General features: G+C 32.9%; 1 protein-coding gene and 1 pseudogene across 1 annotated transcript; both read left to right on the top strand.

Annotated features, from left to right (window-relative positions):
• Positions 1-693: 693 nt before the first annotated feature.
• LOC125873576 (uncharacterized) lies at positions 694-7,015 on the top strand (annotated as a pseudogene).
• Positions 7,016-9,836: 2,821 nt separating this feature from the next.
• LOC125874212 (acetolactate synthase 1, chloroplastic-like) lies at positions 9,837-13,503 on the top strand. Its single transcript, XM_049555055.1, has 3 exons — positions 9,837-10,365; positions 11,807-12,199; positions 12,289-13,503. The coding sequence occupies exons 1-3, from the start codon at positions 9,837-9,839 to the stop codon at positions 13,326-13,328; spliced, it is 1,962 nt and encodes a 653-aa protein (XP_049411012.1). The 3' UTR covers positions 13,329-13,503.
• Positions 13,504-25,294: the final 11,791 nt, after the last annotated feature.

Genomic DNA, 25,294 nt, shown 5'->3' with positions numbered 1-25,294 from the left:
TTATTTTGAAACAAAGGAGACAACACACTTAACTACTTAGGGGTCGTTTGGTAGGAAGTATTAAGAGAAATAATCCATGTATTTGTAACGATCGGTTCCCGTCATTAGAAAATCCAAGGGGGAAAATTTTGGGCCGGAAAACTTTTTCGCAGTATCTTGAGATTTCCTAACCTAGTCCAGATTTGGACGAAATCAGAGTCATTAAAGTCTAGGGAAATCTGGTAACAATTGGGTGATCCAATTATGAATTTGATCACATGAGTGGATAGTTAAGATGTTAAGAAACCCGTACGACTTTACGGAATCGAATTCAGACGAGTAGAACTCCCAGAATTGATCTTAGCGTGAACGGGTATTTTCGAAGTGTCATGGGATGAAGGTGTGTTGTGAAATGGGGTCTTGGAATTATTAATTTTGCTCATTGGTTCCGTGCAAGCCTCTGGGGCGGGATTTCTGCCGCCAGGGCGAGGCCGCTGTAGCGGGGTGGGTACCGTTGTGGCGGGACAATCGCTACTTAAAGTCAGAAATAAACCCCAAAATCATTTTATTCTGTAATTTTCGAACTTGAGAGCTAAGGAACGAACCCAAGTGTTTTCCTGACGGTTTTTCACCATTTTTAAGGCTAAAGGTAAGGCTTTAACTCCCTAAATCTGTTTTTCGATTCGTCAAATGTAATCTAATGGGTAATTGTCGATGGGGGAGGGCTTTGATCTAGAATCTATGGTGGAAAAAACCCTAATCTAGGTATGGGGATCATAGGTTTGATCTAGGGTTGATAAAATTGTGGGTAATGCGGGTAATTAGTTATTGTTTATTAATTCCCGTGTTATATTGATCGTTTCTAGACCAAGAACAAGCGGAACGAATTTAAAAAGGGAAGAATCAAGTTTCTTAGGGGATTTAAGCTTGTTTCGAGGTAGGTTATGGTTGTGATTTCATGTTGTGTGATGTATGCTTGTTCTTGCTTCATTATAATACGTGTATGTATGCGAATGCTGCATTATTGATCACACTATTCATAAATGAGGATGATTAAATAATTGTTTGCCATGAAATCATGACTTGATTATATGATTATGAGAAAATACTTGTGATTGTGATTGTGGTTTGTTGAATGAATCGGGTGTTGCGTTCCGACACACTAACTTGGATCAGTTGCCACATTTCGACATAAATATAGGATCGGTTGCCACGTTTCGGCATAAACATTGGATCGGGTACCACGTTCTGGTATGCTAACTGTTTGGATTTGGGTCCATGAGAGGACCAATGAGTTGATAAAATTGTATATCTAAAAAAGTGTGAAATTGTTCATTGTTCGTAATGATGATGATATTGTATATGTTCGGTGTATGCATGTTATTATATTATTGTAATGACTTATGCATGTTGCACTTATTGGGATAGCCACATGATCCTACCAGTACACTGTGGTTATGTATTGATACTGCACTTGCTCTTTCTTTATTGAGTTCATGGCATCTTCAGGCGGCTATTAACAGACTTCGCTTAGAAGATCAGTGATCAGCGTTCGAATTCAAGGGTGAGCCAGTTCTTCCGGGCTGCCATGAGTTATCTTTCTATCTATGTCCACATTTCGAACTTAGACTTTCTAGTTAGTTATTAGTACATTAGTTTGGGGTTGTAACCCTTTTGTTAGACTTACGGATCTTGTTATATATTTTGGTACATTGACTTTCAGGCTTTAGGCGTATTTTTCGCATTATTTGTTAGACTTTTGTTCGGAGTTTATGGGAACTCCCTATTTCTTTTCCTTAGCATTTAAATCTGCTTTCGTAACCTTAAATGCCTTAGTTTTTGGTTGAGTTTGTTGGTTCGGGTCGTGACAAAGTTGGTATCAGAGCCTATGTTCGTTGATCTCGTTGTGCCAAAACGAGTCTAGTAGAGTTTTGCGGAATGGTATAGAGACGTCTGTACTTTTCTTTGAGAGGCTATAGGACTTTAGGAAATCTCTTTGTCTTCTTTTATCTCATTTCGTGCTATAACTTGATTTCAATTGGTATCTAGCGATTCAAATTGGTATCTAACCTCCTTCACTCTTCAGTCCACAGATGGTTAACACTAGATTTAACGGCGTCAGGCCCGTAGCTCCCGTCAATGCTCCAGTTGAGGAATCTTCAGCGAAAGGTCGCGATCCAGGCAGGGGTAGAGAAAGAGCTCGGGGTAGAGGCCGAGTGATGGAGGCGCCTACTAGGGATGGAACACCAGTTGAAAATGCTCTCAGAAATGAGCCCCTCCTGCGCATCATGAAGAGGTAGAAGAGAACATAGAGGTTGAGAATGAGGAGAATGTTCAACAAGAGAAAGAGGTGTAGGCTGAGACAACATATATTCCTCCCACATATCTAATGTTAGCTCAACAAATCATGTCATTCTTGAAAGGGTTGGTTGGTCCTGGAGTGCTTCCCTCTATTCAAGCAAATCAAGCTCCCGTCAATCCTTTTATTGATATCACTGTCCCCAAGGTGGGAGGGAATGTAGGTAATGGTGATTTCTTCCGTTCTTTATTGGGTCCTGTTATGACTGGTAATGAGCATGAGATGTTGAATAAGTTCTTGAAGTTGAAACAACCTGTGTTCCATGGTTCTGAGAGTGAAGATGCATATGAGTTCATCCTAGATTGCTATGAAAGGCTTCATAAGTTGGGAATTGTCCATCAGCATGAGGTTAAGTTTGTGACTTTTCAACTTCAAGGTGAGGAGGCTAAGCAGTGGTGGAGAGCTTATATAGAATGCAGATCTTCAGTTTTACCTCCATTAACTTGGACCCAATTTCATGCTCTGATTTTAGAGAAATATGTGCCTAGGACTTTGAGAGATCACAAGAAGGATGAGTTCATGGCTTTGGAGCAAGGTGGTATGTCTGTGGCTGCTTATGAGGCCAAGTTTCATGCCTTGTCTAGATATGCTACTCAATTGGTGACTACTGAGGAGCAGATGATCAGTTTATTTATTAGGGGACTAACTTTTGAGTTGCAGGTATTATCTGTTCATATGAACTCTGCATGGAGGATCTTTAATGAGGTAACAAACTTTGTTAAGAAAGTGGAGGGGTGAGGCGAGACGGTCAGGCTAAGGCATTGGTTAAAAGGGCCAAGAACTTGGGTAATTTTCAAGGTTCTTACTCCAAGGGGTCAAGAAGGCCAACACTTGTAGCCAAGCCAATTCAGTCTGTTATGCCCACCTCTATATGTAATTACTCGAGAACTCCATCTCATAATTTGATTCAGGATAGCCAGAGAGAAACACCTTTGGCGGGTAACATGCAATCTTTTGATCGTACATGTTACAACCATGGGGAACCTGGACATATGAGGAGAGATTGTCCTCACCCACACATGTTGGATTTCGTGCAGCAACAATCTTGAGCAGTAGTACCCACGGGAAATGGTAATAATGGTCGAGGGCGTCCACAAGGTGGGCGAGGAGGAAATCAGCGAGGCGCAGAGGTAGGGGAAATGGTAATGCATGCAAAGGTACAGTGCAGCCAGGCAGGGAAGTCTCCCGTCAAGATGACAACGCTCAGTGTTATGCCCTTCCAGGCAAGAACAAGGTAGAGACGTCTGACGCAGTGATCACAAGTATTATTCTTGTCTGTGACCGGATGGCTAATGTTTTATTTGATCGAGTTCTACTTATTCTAATGTATCCATGTGATTTGCTCAAAATTTGCTATGATTTGTGATATACTTGATGCCCCCATCCATGTTTCTACCCCAATTGGAAAGTCTGTCATAGTCACCCATATCTATCGTGCTTGTCCTATTTTGTTTATGAGTTTTCAGACTTGGGCTGATTTGGTGATTTTGGATATGACTGGCTTTGATATAATCTTAGGCATGACTTGGTTGTCCCCCTATTATGTTGTACTTAATTGTAATACTAAGTCTGTAACTCTAGAAATTTCGGGAAGGGAAAAATTAAAGTGGGAAGGGGTGTACAAGACTAAGTAAGCTAAGATCATATCCTCTATTCGGGCTAGTAAATTGGTAGGGCAGGGTTGTTTGGCTTATTTGGCTCATATTTGGGATGTTGAGGTTGAGTCTCTATCAATTGAGTCTATTCATGTGGTGTCATAATTTAGAGAAGTGTTTCCTAATGATTTGTCTGGTATGCCTTCAGATAGGGATATAGATTTTTGCATTGATTTAGAACCTGGTAACCGCCCTATTTCTATCCCTCCATATCGCATGGCTCCGGCAGAATTAAGAGAGCTTAAGGCTCACATCTAAGAGCTTCTTGATAAAAGATTTATTCGTCCTCGTGCTTCCCCGTGGGGTGCTCCAGTTTTATTTGTTAAGAAGAAGTATGTTAGTATGAGGATGTATTACCGGAAATTGAATAGGTTCACCATTAGAAACAAGTACTCATTTTCTTGAATAGATGATCTTTTTTCCCAATTGCAAGGTGCATTAGTTTTCTCTAAGATTGATTTAACGTCTGGCTACCATCAGTTAAAGATTAGGCCTAAGAATGTGCCCAAGACAGCGTTTAGAACCCGCTATGAGCACTACGAGTTTCTAGTTAAGTCGTTTGGGTTGACTAATGCACTCGTAACTTTTATGAATTTAATGAATGAGGTGTTCATGCTATTTCTTGATTCATTCATCATAGTCTTTATTGATGATATTTTGGTCTATTCGAAAAGTGAGGAAAAACATGTCAACCATCTTCATATTGTTCTAGGTGTTCTTGGGAAACAAAGGTTATAAGCAAAATTCTCTAAGAGTGAATTTTGGTTGACTTCTGTTGCATTTTTGAGGCATGTAGTTTCAAAAGAAGGGGTAATGGTAGATTCTCAAAAGATTGAGGCAGTTAAGAATTATGCTTGGCCTAGCTCTGTGACAGAAGTTAGGAGTTTTGTGGGGCTCACTAGCTACTATCGTCGATTCGTAAAGAACTTTGCTTCTATTGCCACTCACTTGACAAATTTGACCAAAAAGGAGATACCATTTGAATGAACTGAAAAATGTGAGGAGAGTTTTCAAAAGCTCAGGACTCTTTTGACCACCGCACCTATTCTAGCATTATCGGTTGAAGGTAAGGATTTTATTGTTTATTGTGATGCTTCACATTCGGGTTTGGGTGATGTGCTAATGCAGGATAACAATGTCATAGCCTATGCATCGCTATAGTTGAAGGTGTATGAGAGAAATTATTCAACACATAATTTGGACTTGGCAACGGTAGCATTTGCTTTTAAGATCTGGCGACATTACCCTTATGGTGTTAACTGTGAGGTGTTTACTGATCATCATAGTTTGTAATATGTGTTTACCCAAAAGAATCTGAATTTGAGACAGAGAAGGTGGATGGAGTTACTCAAGGATTATGATGTGACCATTTAATACCATTCAAGTAAGGCTAATGTAGTGGCAGACGCTTTAAGTAAAAAATCGGTGAGTATGGGTAGTTTAGCTTGCTTGAGTGTAACCAAGCGACTTTTGGCTAAGGAAATTCAGAACTTGGAATCTAAGTTCATACAGTTGGGCATCTCAGAAAGAGGTGGGGTGTTAGCTAGCATTGAAGTAAGGGTCACGTTTATTGAGGAGATCAAGGCCAAACAGTTTGATGATGAAAATTTGAATGAACTTAAGAAGAAGACTGCGATTGGTAAGGCACAACAGACCACTCTTGATGTGGAAGGTGTGCTCAGTTTTAAATGAAGGATTTGTGTTCCTCGAGTTGATGACTTGATTCAGAAATTGTAGACAGAATCTCATGGTTCGCGATATTCCATTCATCCGAGTGTGACCAAGATGTACCAAGATTTAAAGTGAATTTATTAGTGGCCGGGCATGAAGAAGGATATAGTGGAGTTTGTGGCTAAGTGTCAAAATTGCCAACAAGTGAAGTATGAACATCCAAGGCCTGCAGGTTTGCTTCAAAAAATGTCAATTCCGGAATGGAAGTGGGCAATGAAAGCCATGGATTTTGTGGTTAGTCTTCCCAAGACTTTGATGAAGTTTGATTCTATTTGGGTAGTGGTTGATATATTGACTAAGTTAGCCCATTTTATTCCGGTAAGAATAAATTATAATGCTGAACAATTGGCTAAGGTGTATGTGAAAGAGATAGTGAGGTTGCACGGGGAGCCCCTTTCTATCATCTCTGATCGTGGTACGCAGTCTACCTCCAAGTTTTAGAGGAAATTACATGATGAATTAGGCAAGCAACTCACATTTAGTACAGCCTTCCATCCACAGACGGATAGACAGTCAGAAAGGACTATTCAAGTGTTAGAAGACATGTTGAGGGCATTTGTGATTGATTTTTGAGGGCATTGGGATAAGTTCTTACCTTTGTGTGAGTTCTCTTACAATAATAGTTATCACTCCACGCATAGATATGGCACCGTTTGAGGCACTCTATGAAAAAGGATGTAGATCACCCATAGGATGGTTCGAGGCTGGATATGTGAAACCTTTGGGGGTTGATTTAGTGAAGGATGCTCAATATAAGATGAGGAGTATCCAAACTAAACTTTTAGCAGCCCAGAGTAGACAGAAGAAGTATGTAGATCATAAGGTAAGAGTCATGACATTTCAGACTGGTGAGAATGTTCTTCTTAAAGTATCACCCATGAAAGGGGTGATGAGATTTGGCAAGAAGGGCAAGCTAAATCCGCGATACATTGGTCCCTTTGAGGTTCTTGAATGTGTGAGACCAATAGCGTATAGGTTGGCTCTACCTCTTAATCTATTGGGTGTTCATCCGGTATTCCATGTGTCCATGCTAAAGATATATCATGGTGACGGAGATTATATCATTAAGTGAGACTCAATTGTGTTTGACAAAGGCCTCCAATATGAGGAGGAACCGATTGCAATTCTTGATCGTGATGTCCGAAAGCTGAGGACCAAGGAGATTAAGTCCATGAAAGTTCAACAAAGGCATCGTCCAGTAGAGAAAGTTATTTGAGAAACCGAAAAGGACATGCGAGAAAAGTATCCCCAATTGTTCGTCAATTCAGGTACTATTACATTCTTCCTTTAGCTTATTTTTCCTATGTTTATCACTCGGGGATGAGTGATGGGTAAATTGGTATATATTGTAACAATCATTTCCCGTCATTATAGAAAAGTCAACGTGAAAAATTTTGAGCAGGGAAACTTTTTTGCAGTATCTTGAGATTTCCCAACCTAGTCCAGATTTGGACGAAATCGAAGTCATTAAAGTCTAGGGAAATCTGGTAACAATTGGGTGATCAAATTATGAATTTGATCACATGAGTGGATAGCTAAGACGTTAAGGAACCAGTACGACTTTATGAAATTGAATTCGGGCGAGGAGAACTCCCGAAATTGATCTTAGCGTGAACGGGTATTTTCGAAGTGTCATGGGATGAAAGTGTGTTGTGAAATGGGGTCTTGAAATTACTTTTTGCTCACTGGTTCCGTGCAAGCCGCTAGGGTGGGATTTCTGCTGCCAGGGCGGGGCCGCTGTAGCGGGGTGGGTACCGTTGTGGCGGGACAATCGCGACTTAAAGTCAGAAATAAACCCAAAATCATTTTATTCTGTAATTTTCGAACTTGAGAGCTAAGGAACGAACCCAAGTGTTTTTCTGACGGTTTTTCACCATTCTTAAGGCTAAAGGTAAGGTTTTAACTCCCCCAATCCATTTTTCGATTCGTCAAACGTAATCTAATGGGTAATTATCGATGGGGGAGGGTTTTGATCTAGAATCTATGGTGGAAAAAGCCCTAATCTAGGTATGGGGATCATGAGTTTGATCTAGGGTTGATATAATTGTGGGTAATGCGGGTAATTAGTTATTGTTTAATGATTCTTGTGTTATTGATCGTTTGTAGACCAAGAACAAGTGGAACGAATCCGTAAAGGGAAGAATCAAGTTTTTTAGGGGATTCAAGCTTGTTTCGAGGTATGTGATGGTTGTGATTTCATGTTGTGTGATGTATGTTTGTTCTTGCTTTATTATAATACGTGTATGTATGCGTATGTTGCATTATTGATCACACTATTCATAAATGAGGATGATTGAATAATTGTTTGCCATGAAATCATGACTTGTAGAATAGATCGGGTGTTGCGTTCCGACACACTAACTTGGATTGGTTGCCATGTTCCGACATAAATATCGGATCGATTGCCACGTTCCGGCATAAAAATTGGATCGAGTACCACATTCCGATATGCTAACTGTTTGGGTTTGGGTTTGGGTTCCATAAGAGAACCAATGAGTTGATAAAACTGTATATCTCGAAAAATATGAAATTGTTCATTGTTCGTAATGATGATGATATTGTATATATTTGATGTATGCATGTTATTATATTATTGTAAAGACTTATGTATGTTGCACTTATTGGGATAGTCGCGTGATCCTATTAGTACATTATGGATGTCTACTGATACTACACTTGCTCTTTCTTTGTTGAGTACAGGGCATCTTCAGGCGTCTATTGACAGACCTCGCTTAGAAGATCAGTGATCGTCGTTCGAATTCAAGGGTGAGTCAGTTCTTCCGGGCTGCCATGAGTTCTCTTTCTATCTATGTCCACATTTCAAATGTAGACTTTCTAGTTAGTTATTAGTATATTAGTTTGGGATTGTAACCCTTCTTGTTAGTCTTATGGATCTTGTTAATGTTTTGGTACATTGACTTTCAGGTTCTAGGCGTATTTTTCGCATTGTTTGTTAGACTTTTGTTCGGAGTTTATGGGAACTCCCTATTTCTTTTCCTTAGCATTTAAACCTGCTTCCGTAACTTTAAATGTCTTAGTTTTTGGTTGAGTTTGTTGGTCTGGGTCGTGACAGTATTATGTATGGTATTAATTAGTACTATGTTTGGTAGAATTTTTGTTCCTAAGTATAACTAATTCATGGGTTAGTTATACACCCTACATGGTATTATATGATGTATTACTAATACCTTCCATTTGGTGGTATTAGCAATACATTGGATTTAATACCATGGGATTATCTATGTAAAGACAAAAATATCCCTAAAATCCTTTTATTTATTTTCTTGATTTTATATTTTATATTTGTACTAGTAAATTTATTTAAATAAATTAGCTTACAAATTTTATTATTTAGAGAGAGTTGTTTGTTGATAAATAAATGCAATACATATCAATATAATATTTAAAATGTGAGTTGTTTAACATATACTAATTGAAAAGACGAATATATCACCATCTGACGTTTGTGATCTTAACTGAATATATTATTTGTTGATTTATATGTGGTTTCTATTTATTTGTATTTTAAACAATTTATAAATTGCATACATATTAAAACTACTTGTAATTTTTATGTATAAATGTAGATGATTTATTCGATTTTACTATTGTTTACCGTCTTTTCTGTTTTAAAGTAGATGGTCTATCTATTCTAAATTGAAATTTAACGTTTTTTAAGTGATTAATTTATTAAGATGACAATTATTTATCTTCAAATAATTCAAGTGAGAAAATAGAAAATATGACAACAAAATTGTTATTTTCCTAACTAGTTAGAAGGCATAGAAAAATAATATTGTCCGACAATTATTGACCTTGTCCCGATTACATAAAATAGAAAATCTCATAATAATTTCAGGGTATAATTGGAAAGAAATTTTTTTTATAGAGTTTTAATCCAACCACAAGATTAATTAGGAAACAATGAACCAAACACTTAAATAAAAAATATACCCGCATTACTAATTTCAACACAACTAATTTTTGCATTACTAATCCTTGTGTTATTTATTTTTCTACCAAACTACCCCATATTGTTCTCTAATAAGTAGTCGTACTTTGTTGATTGTGTCTTACTAGTAGTGCATGCATTTATCTGATCCATCTCAACAATGGCGGTATCTTCTCCAAATCCTTCCTCTTCCACTTTCCTCCACAATCCTTTTACATCATCTTCTTATTATTCCTCTAAGCTTCTTTCCAGAACATTCTTTCCTTTTCCACACACTCCAACAATTATTCCTCATAAATCTCTTACCATCACCGTCGACGTTTCCACAACCCCAAATGGTGCTCTAGTACCATTAATGGAGACGACATTCACTTCTCGATTCCTCCCCGATGAACCCCGAAAAGGATGTGACATCTTGGTTGAAGCCCTTGAGCGTGAAGGCGTTAACAGTGTATTTGCTTATCCAGGCGGTACTACTCTGGAAATTCACCAGGCTCTTACCCGTTCTCCAACCATAAGGAATATATTGCCACGTCATGAACAGGGTGGCGTTTTCGCGGCTGAAGGTTATGCACGCGCCACCCGGTTCCCTGGTGTTTGTATGGCTACCTCTGGCCCTGGAGCTACTAATCTTATTAGTGGTCTTGCTGATGCTATGGCTGATAGTATTCCAATTGTTGCTATTACAGGTAGCTCAAGTCATCAATACTGTTCCCTTCTCTTCTATTTATTCCATTTAATATTGTTAGAGCTATTAATGAGTTTTGGAATTTGATGGGTCAAGTTAGACTAGTGCTGGCAAAATAAGCCCATATTTTGGTAACCCGTCCAATCTGTTTATATTTTAATAAGTTGGGTGAATGACTTTTTACATGGATAAAATATAGGTAAACTATGGATAAAATATGGATTAACTTTTAACTTTTATTCACTCAAAATTCATGATATCACCAAAAAAATTGTAACTTCTCTTTCTTTTTTCATTTTATGTTCTTCTATAAAACTAATTATTTTTCTCTATAATTGAAAAGGTGAAGTCTTTGATCCTCCAGAAATATATATTTTAAATGTACATTTCTTTTGTTAATTATAGTTATATTTTTTATTTGTTTATTTTTATATTGGATAATAAATAATAGTGTAAAATAAGCAAATCATGTATTACTATTGACATTGCTTAAAGTGCATTAAGCATGTTTTAGTCCTAAAATGCAAATATTCATTTATTTTGAAATGAAAAATATGTTCCCCTTGTTATTACATAAATTTATTTTATATTGAAAAGTTTAGGATTTTTTTTTTTACTTTTATGATACAATAAAACTAAATGAAGCATTTTCAACACTTTTCATCTAAAAAAGGACTAAAATATTTTCTCCATGTTGAATTCTTAAGTAGAGTACTATTTACTCATGAACATATGGATAAAATATGGGTATACTAGTATTTTGCCCAATCCATTTGTTATCCAATCCATTTTATTGATCTATTTTCAACCCGCCCAAATTTGACCCAACCCTCCCATTTGCCACCACTAATTATTTTGGTGGCCAAAAAACATCAATTCCAACTCATTACTAAATTAGGTACGGGCTGTGCCAAATCAGCCTAAAAAACTAATCTGAATCTATTTTTTTATAAATTTTTAATCTAAATAATAATTTTAAAATGCTATCATAAATATCTACAAAACAAATATTACATGTTGCTACTATGCAAATATCTTGGATACAGCCTATAAGAAAATGATCTTAGCCCAATCCTATCAAATCACGGGTTGGGCTGGGCCTAGCCCATATCGATGGCCCCCTTGACTGTTCACGCCCTTTAAAAACATGAGTGACATGATTATTTTATCATAATATTCATAGTAATTGATATTTAATATTTAATTTTGAGAAAAAAAAATGGAGAATAAGTAATTAACGCCGAAAGTAAAACATGAAAATTTTTTGTTCATCTTTGATGTGTTAAAGCCTAAAAGTGATAAATAAAAATATATTTTTAATATAGTGAACAAGTAAAAATGATCCGGGGAAAAAGAGTAGTCATGACCAAATATTTGAAGTAAGACACTTGTTTAATTTGGTGCTAGTACTGCTAATCTTGAGTTGTTACTGTATATTACAGGTCAAGTTCCTCGTAGAATGATTGGAACAGACGCATTTCAAGAAATTCCAATTATTGAGGTAACTAGATCAATTACCAAGCATAATTATCTAGTCATGGACGTTCACGATATTCCCAGGATTGTCCGAGAGGCGTTTTTCCTAGCTCGATCAGGACGACCTGGACCAGTTTTAATTGATGTTCCTAAAGATGTTCAACAACAAATGGATATTCCTAATTGGGATCAGCCCATGAAGTTGCCAGGTTATATGTCTAGACTCCCGTTACCACCAAAAAAGACGCTATTGGAACAAATTGTTAGATTAATTTCTGAGTCAAAGAAGCCTGTTTTGTATGTTGGTGGAGGGTGCGTACAATCCAGCAATGAGTTAAGACGTTTTGTTCAGCTCACAGGTATGTAAATCGATATTTGATATATTTTGATTGCCAGTAGAAATTTGGGGGCCTAAGATAACTGTCTTTTTTCTAACCTGTGCACATAGGTATTCCTGTGGCGAGTACTTTGATGGGACTAGGAGCGTTTCCAACAGGGGATGAGCTTTCGCTTCAAATGCTAGGGATGCATGGTACTGTTTATTCAAATTACGCGGTGGATAGTAGTGATTTGCTTCTAGCATTTGGAGTGAGGTTTGATGATCGTGTCACGGGTAAATTAGAAACATTTGCAAGCAGAGCAAAAATTGCTCACATTGATATCGACTCCAAAGAGATTGGAAAAAACAAGCAGCCTCATGTATCTATTTGTACTGATATTAAGTTGGCGTTACAGGGGTTGAATTTGATATTAATGGAGAGGAGAAGCGTGTTGAAGCTGAATTTCTCCCCTTGGAGGAAAGAGTTAACAGAGCAAAAATTGAAGTATCCTTTGAAGTACAATTTTTATGGTGGATCTATTCCTCCACAATATGCAATTGAAGTCCTTGATGAGTTAACTAATGGAAATGCTATTATAACAAGTGGTGTAGGGCAACACCAAATGTGGTCTGCTCAATACTATAAGTACAAAAATCCAATGCAGTGTTTGACATCTGGTGGATTTGGTGCGATGGGGTTTGGATTACCTGCTGCAATAGGAGCAGCAATAGCAAGACCAGATGCAATTGTTGTGGACATCGATGGGGATGGTAGTTTCATGATGAATGTGCAAGAGTTAGCAACAGTTAGAGTCGAGAATCTTCCTGTTAAGATGATGATTTTAAATAATCAACATTTGGGAATGGCGACACAGTGGGAGGATAGGTTCTATAAGGCGAATAGAGCAGATTCTTATCTCGGAAATCCTTCTAACAAGGCACGGATTTTCCCTAACATGTTGAAATTCGCGGAGGCTTGTGATATACCTGCTGCCCGAGTGATTAATAATAATGATGTTAGAGATGCTATACGAAAGATGTTAGATACTCCTGGACCTTACTTGTTGGATGTGATTGTGTCTCATCAGGAGCATGTTTTGCCTATGATTCCCAGTGATGGGGCTTTTAAGGATGTTATCACGGAGGGCGATGGGAGATGTTCCTACTGATATTTCGCCTACCAAATTCTAATTTGACAATAAGAATTGTATTCGAAGAACAGGGGATACAGTATTATTAATAAGAGAGACGCACAGACTAATTAATGATCAATTTAAATAAAATGATGTTAGTACGCTTTCCTGTTGTACTATGAATTGTAGTTACTATATGTTTGCTTGAAGCTTTACGCAATCGTCTTGTCTTCAATTGGTATAGTAATTATTTTAGTTATCTGTAAAAACATCCCGTGGACGAGCATTATGCGACCTATGATCTCTCATTCTCGGGTACGTATTTCTGATTGAGAATTTGTCCATGCTACATACGGGTGCTCAGTTGAACACCTTCATCAAAAAATTATACTGTTTATATATATATATCAAAAATCAAGTTTTTACATACATATTAAATTTTGAACACCCTTAACAAAAATTTTGATTTTGCGGTGAAATATTCTTTAGTCTTCAAAATTTTCCTAATGGTCCAAGAGGCTTATGCAGGGCCACCTGCAATATAAACTTCGTGTGTTCATTGTATCAAGAGCCACTCTGTTTTGAGGCATACACTTCAGAGAAGTTTGCATATTTGCTGTCAAATTATCTCAATTAGTTGTTACATTAAGTTAGATTTCTATATTCCCTAGTTCGAATGTAACTGATGTTATTGCGTCCTTTGACTCTTTGAAACCGATTATGTGTTAGTATAGTAAGATTATTTGTTGCCAATTTTTTTTTTTTTTAAATCAATTATCAATTAATTGCAAACAAACTGATCCTATACTATATACTATAGAAAAGCTTAATACATTGATCATTAACTTGACGTCAGTTGACAACTATGATCTTTAATTTTGAGTGTGCACAAGTAGACACTTAAACTTGTATAAAATTGAACAAATAGACACATTCGTCCTACATGAAAATTTTACATCCTACGTGGCGTCCTACATGTATTATGCCATGTAGAACACGTGTGTCTACTTGTTCAATTTTATACAAGTTTAAATGTCTGTTTGTGCACACTGAAAGTTAGAGGGCATAATTGTTCACGAAGCCAAGTTAATGTATAATGCCCGAAATACACCTCACAAAGTTATGTTCAACAGTATCAAAATCACTCAAAGTGAAAAGAGTACCTCATTCATCAAAATATGAAATATCTAGTCTACCTACAAATAAAAAGAAAATGACTATCATTTTGGTAAATCCACTAATACATAAAGGCTCTAAAGCTTGGACTGAATTAAAGGACGTGCGTGCCAAATTACAAATGTAGCCTCCAACATTCTTCATGGCTATTCTGATTAAATTTTATAACAGAGTAGGCGTTATTTCACTTAATTATCAAGTCATGTTAATATTAGATCAATAAAGATCATCTTCTTTAGCACAAAAATAGACATGGTATTTAGAATGTTATTTTTGATTTATTTTTTTGAGTTTCATATTAAAAGTTAAATATCATATATTTTCTCATCGGATTTGGCTCCCCTCCAGTACAAGATCTCTCCATTTACTCAAATACGTTAGTCGTATAATTTTGACATGCATGTGTCCTTGTAGTGATCTAATGGATCTGATTTATTCACTTAACCAAAAGAATTTAAATATGGTAAACAGAAGGTGTAACAACAGGACACATATTACTTACTACTTCCTCCGTCCATATTTTATTTGACAATAAAAAATGGACATATACTTTAGTATGGAGGGAAGTAAAAATGAACGGAGGGAGTACCTAGAATCCTAATACTAGTACAAAGATACGTTATTACATTTGTAAATGAAACTTCACACACACACAAATATATATCGATAAACAAATCATGATACATGTCCTAAAGAGATTGATTTTTTCTTGCCAATATTCTTCAAGGCAGAAGAGACAATTTTCCCCATCTTTTCAACAGCCATGGCCTTCACTGACTTTTGTTCTTTGGGAAAAACACTTCCACTCTTGGTTTTGTGTGGAAATACTCCATTATTTTTCTCAGCCATCTTCTCTCTTTCTTTATGTGAATGTTTGTGAGAAAAAGAGCTTTGCTTATATACTTACTTTGTGATTATTTGGAAGATTTTATAGAGGGAGCTGATAAGGCTTTGTTTTGTGGTCACTCATGAAATTAAATTTCACATAAGGTTGATAGGGAATTCAAGCTCATAATTTCTTGCATGGTGTGTACATATGTGTGCAGTCTTTTATGTGTTTTTCTTATACCCATATTTAGAATAGAGAGGAGTGAATGTTTTCGACAAATAAGTGATAACTACTTTCTTCGTCCCAATTCAGTTGATAATGTTCATTTAATTTTTTAATCCGTCTAAAAAATAATGACATATAATATAATTTTAAATTTTTTATTTGTTCATAATGATGAGATAATTTTTAGTCACAAGAATTTTAATGAGTTATTTTAAATCACAAGATTCAAAACTCAAAAAAATTATTTCTTTCTTTTTTAACGAATGAAATTTATGTTGAATCAAACAGCTGTCCATAAATTAAGACTAAAAATACTCCAAACTATTACATCAACTCCGCGTGAGGTGCGTGTTAGACTGTTAGAATGTGTAAGAAATGCAAAGGAGAGACATATCAATTTACTTGTCATACAAGGCTCCCAATTGATGAGCCCAAAAAAAATGAAACCAAATTTATTCACTTTATACCAAAAAAATATTTTATTTATTCATTTTAATAAATAATAATAATAATAATAATATTTCTCATATTATTCTTAGTATTATAAAATTATATAAAATAATAATAATCAAGTTTATACTTTCAAAACATTATTAATAAACATATATTAATAAAATGCACATTTAATTAAAAAAAATTAATAATATATTAGAGCAATACAGATCAAATAATATCAAACTAATTAATGGAGTAGAAAAAATAACTAAGAGTCAATGATACTAAGGCTCTTTAGATATTATTTATATGCTTTCACAAAGACCCATATATATTCACAGAAATTTTACAATATATATATCGATAAACAAATCATGATGCATGTCCTAAAGAGATTGATTTTTTCTTGCCAATATTCTTCAAGGCAGAAGAGACAATTTCCCTCATCTTTTCAACAGCCATGGCCTTCACTGACTTTTGTTCTTTGGGAAAAACACTTCCACTCTTGGCTTTGTGTGGAAATACTCCATTATTTTTCTCAGCCATCTTCTCTCTTTCTTTATGTGAATGTTTGTGAGAAAAAGAGCTTTGCTTAAATACTTACTTTGTGATTATTTGGAAGATTTTATAGAGGGAGCTAATAAGGCTTTGTTTTGTGGTCACTCATGAAATTAAATTTCACATAAGGTTGATAGGGAGTTCAGGCTCATAATTTCTTGCATGGTGTGTACATGTGTGTGTAGTCTTTTATGTGTTTTTCTTATAGACATAATTAAAATACAGAGGAGTGAAAGTTTTCGACAAATAAGTAATTTTTCATATTTTTCTTTGAACTTGTCCTTCGTAATTCTCCACCGGCCACCACACTTACTTCATCCATCTTCTTTTAATTGTTATAGTTTCCTTTTTTCAGAGTCAAACGATAAGAACTTTGACCAACATTTTATGATGTATTTTTTCATCATATTGATATGCAAAAAATTGCAATTTATAGCACTTTTCATATAATTTTTGAATATTTATTTATTTTATTTAAAATATAAATTAATGTAATCTAATTTAACTTTGAAAATTAGTCAAATTAACTTTCGGAAAATATAACATAACAATTAAATATAGACGGAAGTAGTATTTATTATTTACTCTCTGTAAAATGGGACAGAGGAAATACTATAATTAATGTTTGTTCAAGTTTAGTTAAGTACTCCCTCTGTCCCTAATTACTTGTCCATTTTCGAATTGACACACCTATTAAGAAAACAATTAATGACATAGTGAGTTTATCATGTTACTCTTATTAATTATGAAGTGGAGGAAAAGTTCTACATTTTCAAAGTAATTAGTCATTTAATTGAGGGTATAATAGGTAAAAAAAAATTGTTCTTTCTTGATTTGTCAAAATGGACAAGTAATTAGGGATAACTATAAAAGGAAAAATGGACAAGTAATTAGGGACAGAGAGAGTACTTTACTACTCCCTCTATCCTTAATTACTTGTCCACTTTTGAATTGACACACCTATTAAGAAAGCAATTATTGACATAGTGAGTTTATCAATTTACCCCTATTAATTATGAAGTTGATGAATTAAAAATTTAAGATTTTCAAGAAGTTCTACCTTTTTCAAAGTAATTGATTGAGGATATAATAGGTAAAAATATTTTTTCCTTTCTTAATTTGTCAAAATGAACAAGTAATTAGGGACAACTAAAAAAGGAAATGTGGACAAAGAATTAGGGATAGAGGGAGTACTATATATGTGAGAGACAATTTTTTTTACAGAGTCATGTATTTATAAGTTAATTGCATGTAGTACGTTCTCATTATAAGTATTTATTGGTTACTTAGTAATTAAATTACTACTTTCTTAATCACAATTTATTTGATAATCTTCCCTTTTTAATCGGGTCTAAAAAATAACTATATATAATATAATTTTAAAATATTCATTTGTTCGTAATGATGAGATAATTTATAGTCACAAGAATTTTAATGAGTTATTTTATCACAAGATTCAAAACTCAAAAAAATTCATTCTTTCTTTTATAACGAGTAAAATATATTTATGTTAATCAAACAACTTCACATGAATTAAGACTAAAAATACTCCAAACTATTACACCAACTCCACGTGAGGTACGCGTTAGACTGTTAGAATGTGTAAAGGATATACAAAGGAGACGTATCAATTTACTTGTCATGCAAGGCCCCCAGTTGAGCCACAGAAAAATGAAACCAAATTTATTCACTTTATACCAAAAATAGATATTTTATTTATTCATTTTAATAAATAATAATAACAATAATAATAATAATAATAATAATAATAATATTTCTCATATTATTCTTAGTATTATAAAATTATACAAAATAGTAATAATCAATTTGAGAGTTACAAAACATTATTAATAAACTTATTTTAATAAAATACACATTTAGTTGAAATTTTCTAATAATATATTAGATCAACACAAATCAAATAATATCAAACTAATTAAGGGAGTAGAAGAAATAATTAAGAGTCAATGATACTAAGGCACTTTAGATATTAATTATAGGCTTTCACCAAGACCCATATATATTCACAGAAATTTTACAATATAATATGGTAAACATGTGCTTAGTATTTATTATCATAGATATATTTTTAAAACTAATCATTTTATAACAATTAATCACTCTCTTTAGCAATTAGCATATATATCCTTCTCATTTCCCCCTAATTTCGCTCACTTCTTTCTCTCTTTCTCAATCGTCAAACCCCCCCCCCCCCCCCCATCGCTCATCACTCTCATTTCTCTCTCTTTCTGAATATTTTTATATTTTCACCCTCTCTCTGTATTTATGTATTCTTGCTTCTGTCTTTTCATTGAATTTTTGTGTTTTTGCGAATGAATACAAGAGGGAATGAGTACAAGTGAAAATGAGAGCAAATGAAATACAGTCTCTCTGTACCTTTTAAATTTTTGAATCCTTGTATGCATTCAAATTGTATTTGTGAATACAACCCAAATACGCATATGAATACAAGTGAAATAAGAGCGGATGACTAGAATCCTTTGTATTTTTTGTTATTAATATATACTTTGTGTACACGTGTGGATTCTTCAATATAAACTGTATTCATTGATACAATTTGTATTTATCGATACAATCTAAATGCACGTATGTATACAACTAATACAACTGTCTAACTCTTTTTCTTTTTTTTTTAAAAAGGAATAATTATTTTTTTCCTTAACATCTCAAATAATTGCTATGAATAGGAAATATTCAAACTATAACTATAGATGACTAATATGACCCGTTTCAAACTATAATTATTTTTGAAAATTCCTCTCTATTCAATTTTCGGTATCAATTTCTAATTACTAGCTCCATATTGATTTTTTTTGGTACCTCTTAGCACTTAATTACTCAATTATATTGGTAAAATATGATAATCAAATCAAGTGAATCATAGCACCAAAACAGAAATATTATAGTCTCTCCACATCGGATTCGGCTCCTCTCCATTTCTCTTCTTTTCATTTTCTCCAAGTTCCTACTTAGATGTATGACACTTGTATTATTTAAATATCAATGGTGCATATTTTTAAGTAATCAAATACCTTAATCATGATTAAAAGGATATATATTACCATTTAAATCTATCTAATTATTGCTATAAAAAAAAAAGCCATCTCACAATTTTTTCGCACCATAGTTCAAATCATTTTCGTTATCTATATTTTTTCCATTCACCAAAAAAATGTTTCTTCATAGATTAAATTTCTATCAATTTAAAATAAACATTTAAATAAGTTATTTTACGAAGAAAAATATTGTAAATCATAAAATAGAATTTTTAGCATTCAAATATTAAATAAAATGTATTGAAAATTACTTTGCCATAAAATATCAAAGAAAACTAAAAGTTAGACAAATTTTTCCACAAAAATAGATATAGTTTATTTTTTAAAAAAAAATGTATATATTTTTTATCGTGACTCTAAGTTGTTAAACTTAGAAGAACTCTTTTTATATCAAAATCTTAATGCTATTTAATTGAAGTAAATCCATTTTTTCTCAAAAAATTGGAAAATGAATATTTTCTTACTAAAGTTGGGAATCTTAAATATCTTTTTTAACCAAGGTTAATTAGTATACTTCTTTGATTAAGAAAACTAATTAATCTAAACCTTTAATATTTAAATAACATAAGTGTCATACATCTAAGTAGGAACTTGGGGAAAATGGAGAGATGAGAAATGGAGAGGAGCCGAATCCCTCCACATCCTCATCTACACGCCGACTTCCTCGATCGCAATAATGTGTTTAATTTTTATGTATTAATGATGGTATAAAAAAATATTACATAATTAGGTCACTTACTGTGTAATTAAAATTAAATCTCTTGATAAGTATTTATTTAAGATTTTCTAACAATTTTCTTTTATTATATGTATAACCCAACACCTATAATTTCTTTCATTTGTAAATTTATTATGACACTCCACTATTTTTCGTAAATAAAGTATGCATGCATTCATGTACAAGAGTATCGACGATACAGATATAGAGATTATATTATATCAAAATTTATGAACTTTTTCTTAATTCCAAGTGCTTATTCAAAAAAATAATTATTCTAATAATCTTAACATAAAATTTCCAATATTTTCTTATGGATGGCTTTACCAAAATTTACATTCATAATTTTATTTTATTATATTGCTTTGCCAACTCTATATGTATTTATTACCAAAAAAACATGTATAAAAGTACGCAGTAAGTTAGTATAGCATTTTTATTTATTTATAGAAACAAGAAGGCAGACATAAATCAAACCTCCGAAAATTACAATTCGAAGTAACACCAAAAATCAAGCTTCCAAAATTCTAACAAGAGCCGTTTGAACTATAGGGAATTAAGATGATGATCATCATCTCTTCTGTAAAGCTTGATGATCACTTGATAATTTTAGCATAGCATAAGTATCGTGTTAACACATATCATTTCCAAAGTAGATGATTTTTTTTTAATTATTATTATTATTAATGCGGTGTTTTTATATATGCGTATATACACTTCTAGAGAACTATTTTTACTTAAATCAATGGGATAAATAGATCATGAGCTATTGTTAAGTTTTACTTTTCAGGCAATTTGTGTTGTTTTAGCTTTAGAATTAAATTTTCTCATAGAAATATCCACTCAATTTGACCCTTCAATGAATTTTTTTTAAAAAATAAAATTATTTGTTCAGTCCATGATGATTAAGTGAATAATATAAATAAAAGATACTTTATTTATTTTAGATCACAAGTAATGTCTTAAATTTCGTCTGTCTTAACTACCTTTAAGTTGGAGCTTTTGTTTCCCTCCCTCCTCTTTGCATCCCCTTGTAACTAGATGTAAGGTTTGATCCCTTCTTGTATTTTTTATTTCTTAAATAATACACAAGGTAGGGGTCCGGGCTAAACCTCCACTACCACGAGAGGTGAAAGCCTGAGTGAATAGTTTCTCTATGAAAAAAATCAAACTACAACATATAAATTGGGACGAGGAGAGTACCTGGTCTTACCACTATATAGATATGAATAGAACATAATGATGGGAGAAACAAAAAATCGATGTTTTGAATTTCCTAAAATGAAAAATAAAATAAAAATGTGTCCACTTAGATTGGGGAGGTCAAAAAAGTAAAAAAAAAAAATACGATTCAGCTTCTCTAGTCGTCTACTTTGCGACTAATACGAATAATTGCTTGACCATATATGTAACAAGGGAATGGGAGGTCAAAAATCAGTATATATTCCACAATATGATGTTACCACCAAAAAAAAAAAGTAGAAGATTGAACAAGAAGCTTCTTCATCTTAATTCTGTATAAATATAATGACTTGCAAAACTGAAATATTAACAACATTCAAAAACACTAAAATCATTATAACAAGAGAGAGAGAGAGAGAGAGAGATGTCAACACATAAAGGATCAATAAATGGAAAAGAAAGAATGGGACATGAAGGAAGTGAGACAAGCAATAATGGTGTGTTTCCTTTTAAGGGTAAAGTTGGGAGTGTGTTTCCTAAAGAGCACAAGTCAGTGAAGGCTATGGCATGTGATAAGTTAGCCAAAGTTTTCATTTCTCCTTTCAATATATAGATACTTATAACATAAACCTAGCTAGTTATTTAATTATATATATGTATGAACTTTTGTAGAAGACTAGCTAGGAGAATTAAGGATATGGTTGATGTTTAACTTAATAACTCCATGCATGCATGTAATGAAATTGAATTTGTGGGACCCAAAATATTGTCTTCTCCAACTAGAATTCTACACGTATATAACCTTATAATATATATGTTGTGGTTTATATGCTGACCAATTTGTTTATTGTATCTTGTTTGGTATGAACCTTTTTATACAATTACTCTTGGTAACTATATTCCCTTGAATGTTGTATCTCATTAATAATGGTATAGTTATTGATCAATCTCATGTTTTGAATAAAACCATGAACATATATAGCTTAGGAACATAACCAAGAGGTGAGTCCTTCATTTCGTTAGGGTGTCATTTAAAATGGGGATTAAATAATCCTGGAATTATATATATTGATTCATACACCACTTTAGAGAAATGGGATAAAATAGTCTCAAGTTAAATGGAATAAAATGGATATCCAGAATATATAATTAAGTTTGGAATATATTTGGTTGAAGATAAATTTATACCGTCCAAAAGGAAAGCAGGGCTTACTCGAACTCGTGTGTTTCCATTCATGCAGCATAATCTGATAGGACACTAAATTTGAGGGGGAAATCTAGATTTTTGAAACTTGTGATAAAAACATGACAAAATGTATTTTTTATAATTACTGCTTCCACCGTCTTAAATTATTAGTTATAACTTCTTAAAACATTTGTCTCAAATTACGCTTCATATTACTTGACCCCTACACTAAAAGTAGAGATCAAGTACTTTTCCTGTCCAATAATAGTTGTCCACTACTGATTTGCTACGCCCCTTAAGAAACAATAAATAATAGGATAATATTACTATATTATCATTTGACTTTATTAAATTTAATGTTTTGAAAAATGTGTTACATGATAAATACTTCATCTATCCCTAATTACTTGACCACTTTTGAATTGACACACCTATTAAGAAAACAATGAGGACATAGTGAGTTTACCATTTTACCCCTATTAATTATAAAGTGAATATATTAAAAACTTAAGATTTTGAAAATGTTTTACATTTTTCAAAGTAATTAATTGAGGGTATAATAGGTAAAAAAATTGTCCTTTCTTGATTTGTCAAAATAGAAAAGTAATTAGGGACAACTAAAAAATGAAAAGTGGACAAGTAATTAGGAAAATATGGAGTAATATTTAATAGCAACAGTAAAATAGACACAGAAGGTAAATTATCTCTTGATTTTCTAAATTGGACAAGTACTATTGGACAACTATTTTTAGTATAGTGGACAATTATTGTTGTATGGAGGGAGTAATAAGTACTCCACCCGTTCCTATTTACATGTCGTATGAAAATAGATGATTTTTAATACTTGTCATTACATAAAAACAATGCATATATACATATATTTGACCAACATAAAAAAACTACGTAAATAATTCATGTTCGTTGATCAAATCAATTAATCAAAATTAATTAATTCATGTTCATTGATTATATTCCCTCCGTTCCTTTTTATATGTCATCATTACTATGAATAGTTTGTTCATAATACTTGTCATTTCATAAAATCAATGCATAAATTACAATATCCTTCCTATTTTACCCTTGTGAGTTATTAGTCATGAAAATATATATTTGACTAACATAAAAAAGCTAAGTAAATAATTCACGTTCATTAGTTAAATTAATTAATCAAAATAAATTACTAATTCATATTCATTAATTGAAAACTTGAGTTTAAAAAAATAAAAATAAGGGTAGAATAATAAACTTACTTTATTTCTTAATGCACCTGAAATCTAAAATGATGACATATGAATAGAAATAGAGAAGTAACAATATTTGATAAGAAATACATTATGTAAAAAGCATAAATACTAAAATATTTATAATAATCATCATTAATATCATGCATATAAAAAAATTCAAAGTATAATTTTCTTTTTTGAAAAAGAAATATATTTAAATGATATCATCGACTATTATTATCATAATAACTAACGAGAAAATGCTACTTGTGTTTGGTATATTTATATTCATGCTCTTTCTATTTATTTTTTAATTATTAAACTGATTAATAAATACATTTATTCTTTAAATGTCAAATATTTTGGAGGTAAATAACACCTCATGAATATGATGAGTGATGACGCCATGAAGTTGACGTAGATTTTTGGTACGTCATGAAACTTGTTTCTATCTGTGGGCCCCACTTTTACTTTATTGGCAGCAGCCTTCACCACTTGCAATTTTGGGCCCACCAAACAACACGTGGTAATATACTGCTCTTTGTTTAATTTCAACAACAAATTGGACCATTAAAGCAAGGAAAACTTCTAGATAAAGGTATACCAAATTATCTTTCAATATTCTACATTGACTAAGCTACTTTTATGCTAGGTAGATTTTTGGTTTGAACGAATTCAATAGTGTTTTTTAGATTCTGCATTTATATTAAAGAATTAAATAAATATATATTTATATTATTAATTTATGAAATACTAACAAAAATAATTGATGGTTCAGTAGGGAAGAGATTGTGAAAATATTTTTTACACTAAAATTATGGGTTTGAAATTAGAGATTACTCAGTGATTTAGAGTGTTTAGAAAAAAGAATAGAAAGAGCATGAATATAAATATACCAAACACAAGTAGCATTATAAATATATAAATATAAGAATAATCCTATTATTGGGTTGGGACCAGCTAACATAGGCCAGCACTACTTGTCTTCATCACTCTTAAACATTATACTCCCTCCGTTTTAATAAAAAATAATCTAGTTTAATTTGTCACGAAATTTAAAAAAATAAAGAAGACTTTGAATCTTGTGATCCTAAATTAAAGTTATATCAAATGTACAAAATTTTCCTTTAATATTGTGGCTTTAAACATGCTATGTAGAAAACTGAAATCAAAATGTTACTAAAAAAAAAAAGGTCATTCTTTTTTAAACTGACTAAAAAAGAAAGGAGGTCATTCTTTTTTAAACGTAGGGAGTATATATATAAACTGACGTAGATCTTTATAATTAAAATAAATATCTTGTTTTATTCGTTCATTTAACAAATTAATAAAGTTTTATCTATACGTTTTTCTCATACTATCTTTAATATTAAATAATTTTTAAAATATAGTA

This window comes from Solanum stenotomum, chromosome 8, assembly GCF_019186545.1.
Source record: "Solanum stenotomum isolate F172 chromosome 8, ASM1918654v1, whole genome shotgun sequence".
NCBI lineage: Eukaryota > Viridiplantae > Streptophyta > Magnoliopsida > Solanales > Solanaceae > Solanum > Solanum stenotomum.
Note: the sequence above shows the minus strand (reverse complement) of the source record. Positions and strands in the feature narration are given on the sequence as shown.

Excerpts from the sequence above, each read along its gene's own strand:
- LOC125874212 (XM_049555055.1), top strand. The coding sequence starts at position 9,837 with ATGGCGGTATCTTCTCCAAATCCTTCCTCTTCCACTTTCCTCCACAAT. Across the intron at positions 10,366-11,806 it reads TCCAATTGTTGCTATTACAG|GTCAAGTTCCTCGTAGAATG; the intron begins GTAGCTCAAGTC and ends TGTATATTACAG. Across the intron at positions 12,200-12,288 it reads ACGTTTTGTTCAGCTCACAG|GTATTCCTGTGGCGAGTACT; the intron begins GTATGTAAATCG and ends CTGTGCACATAG.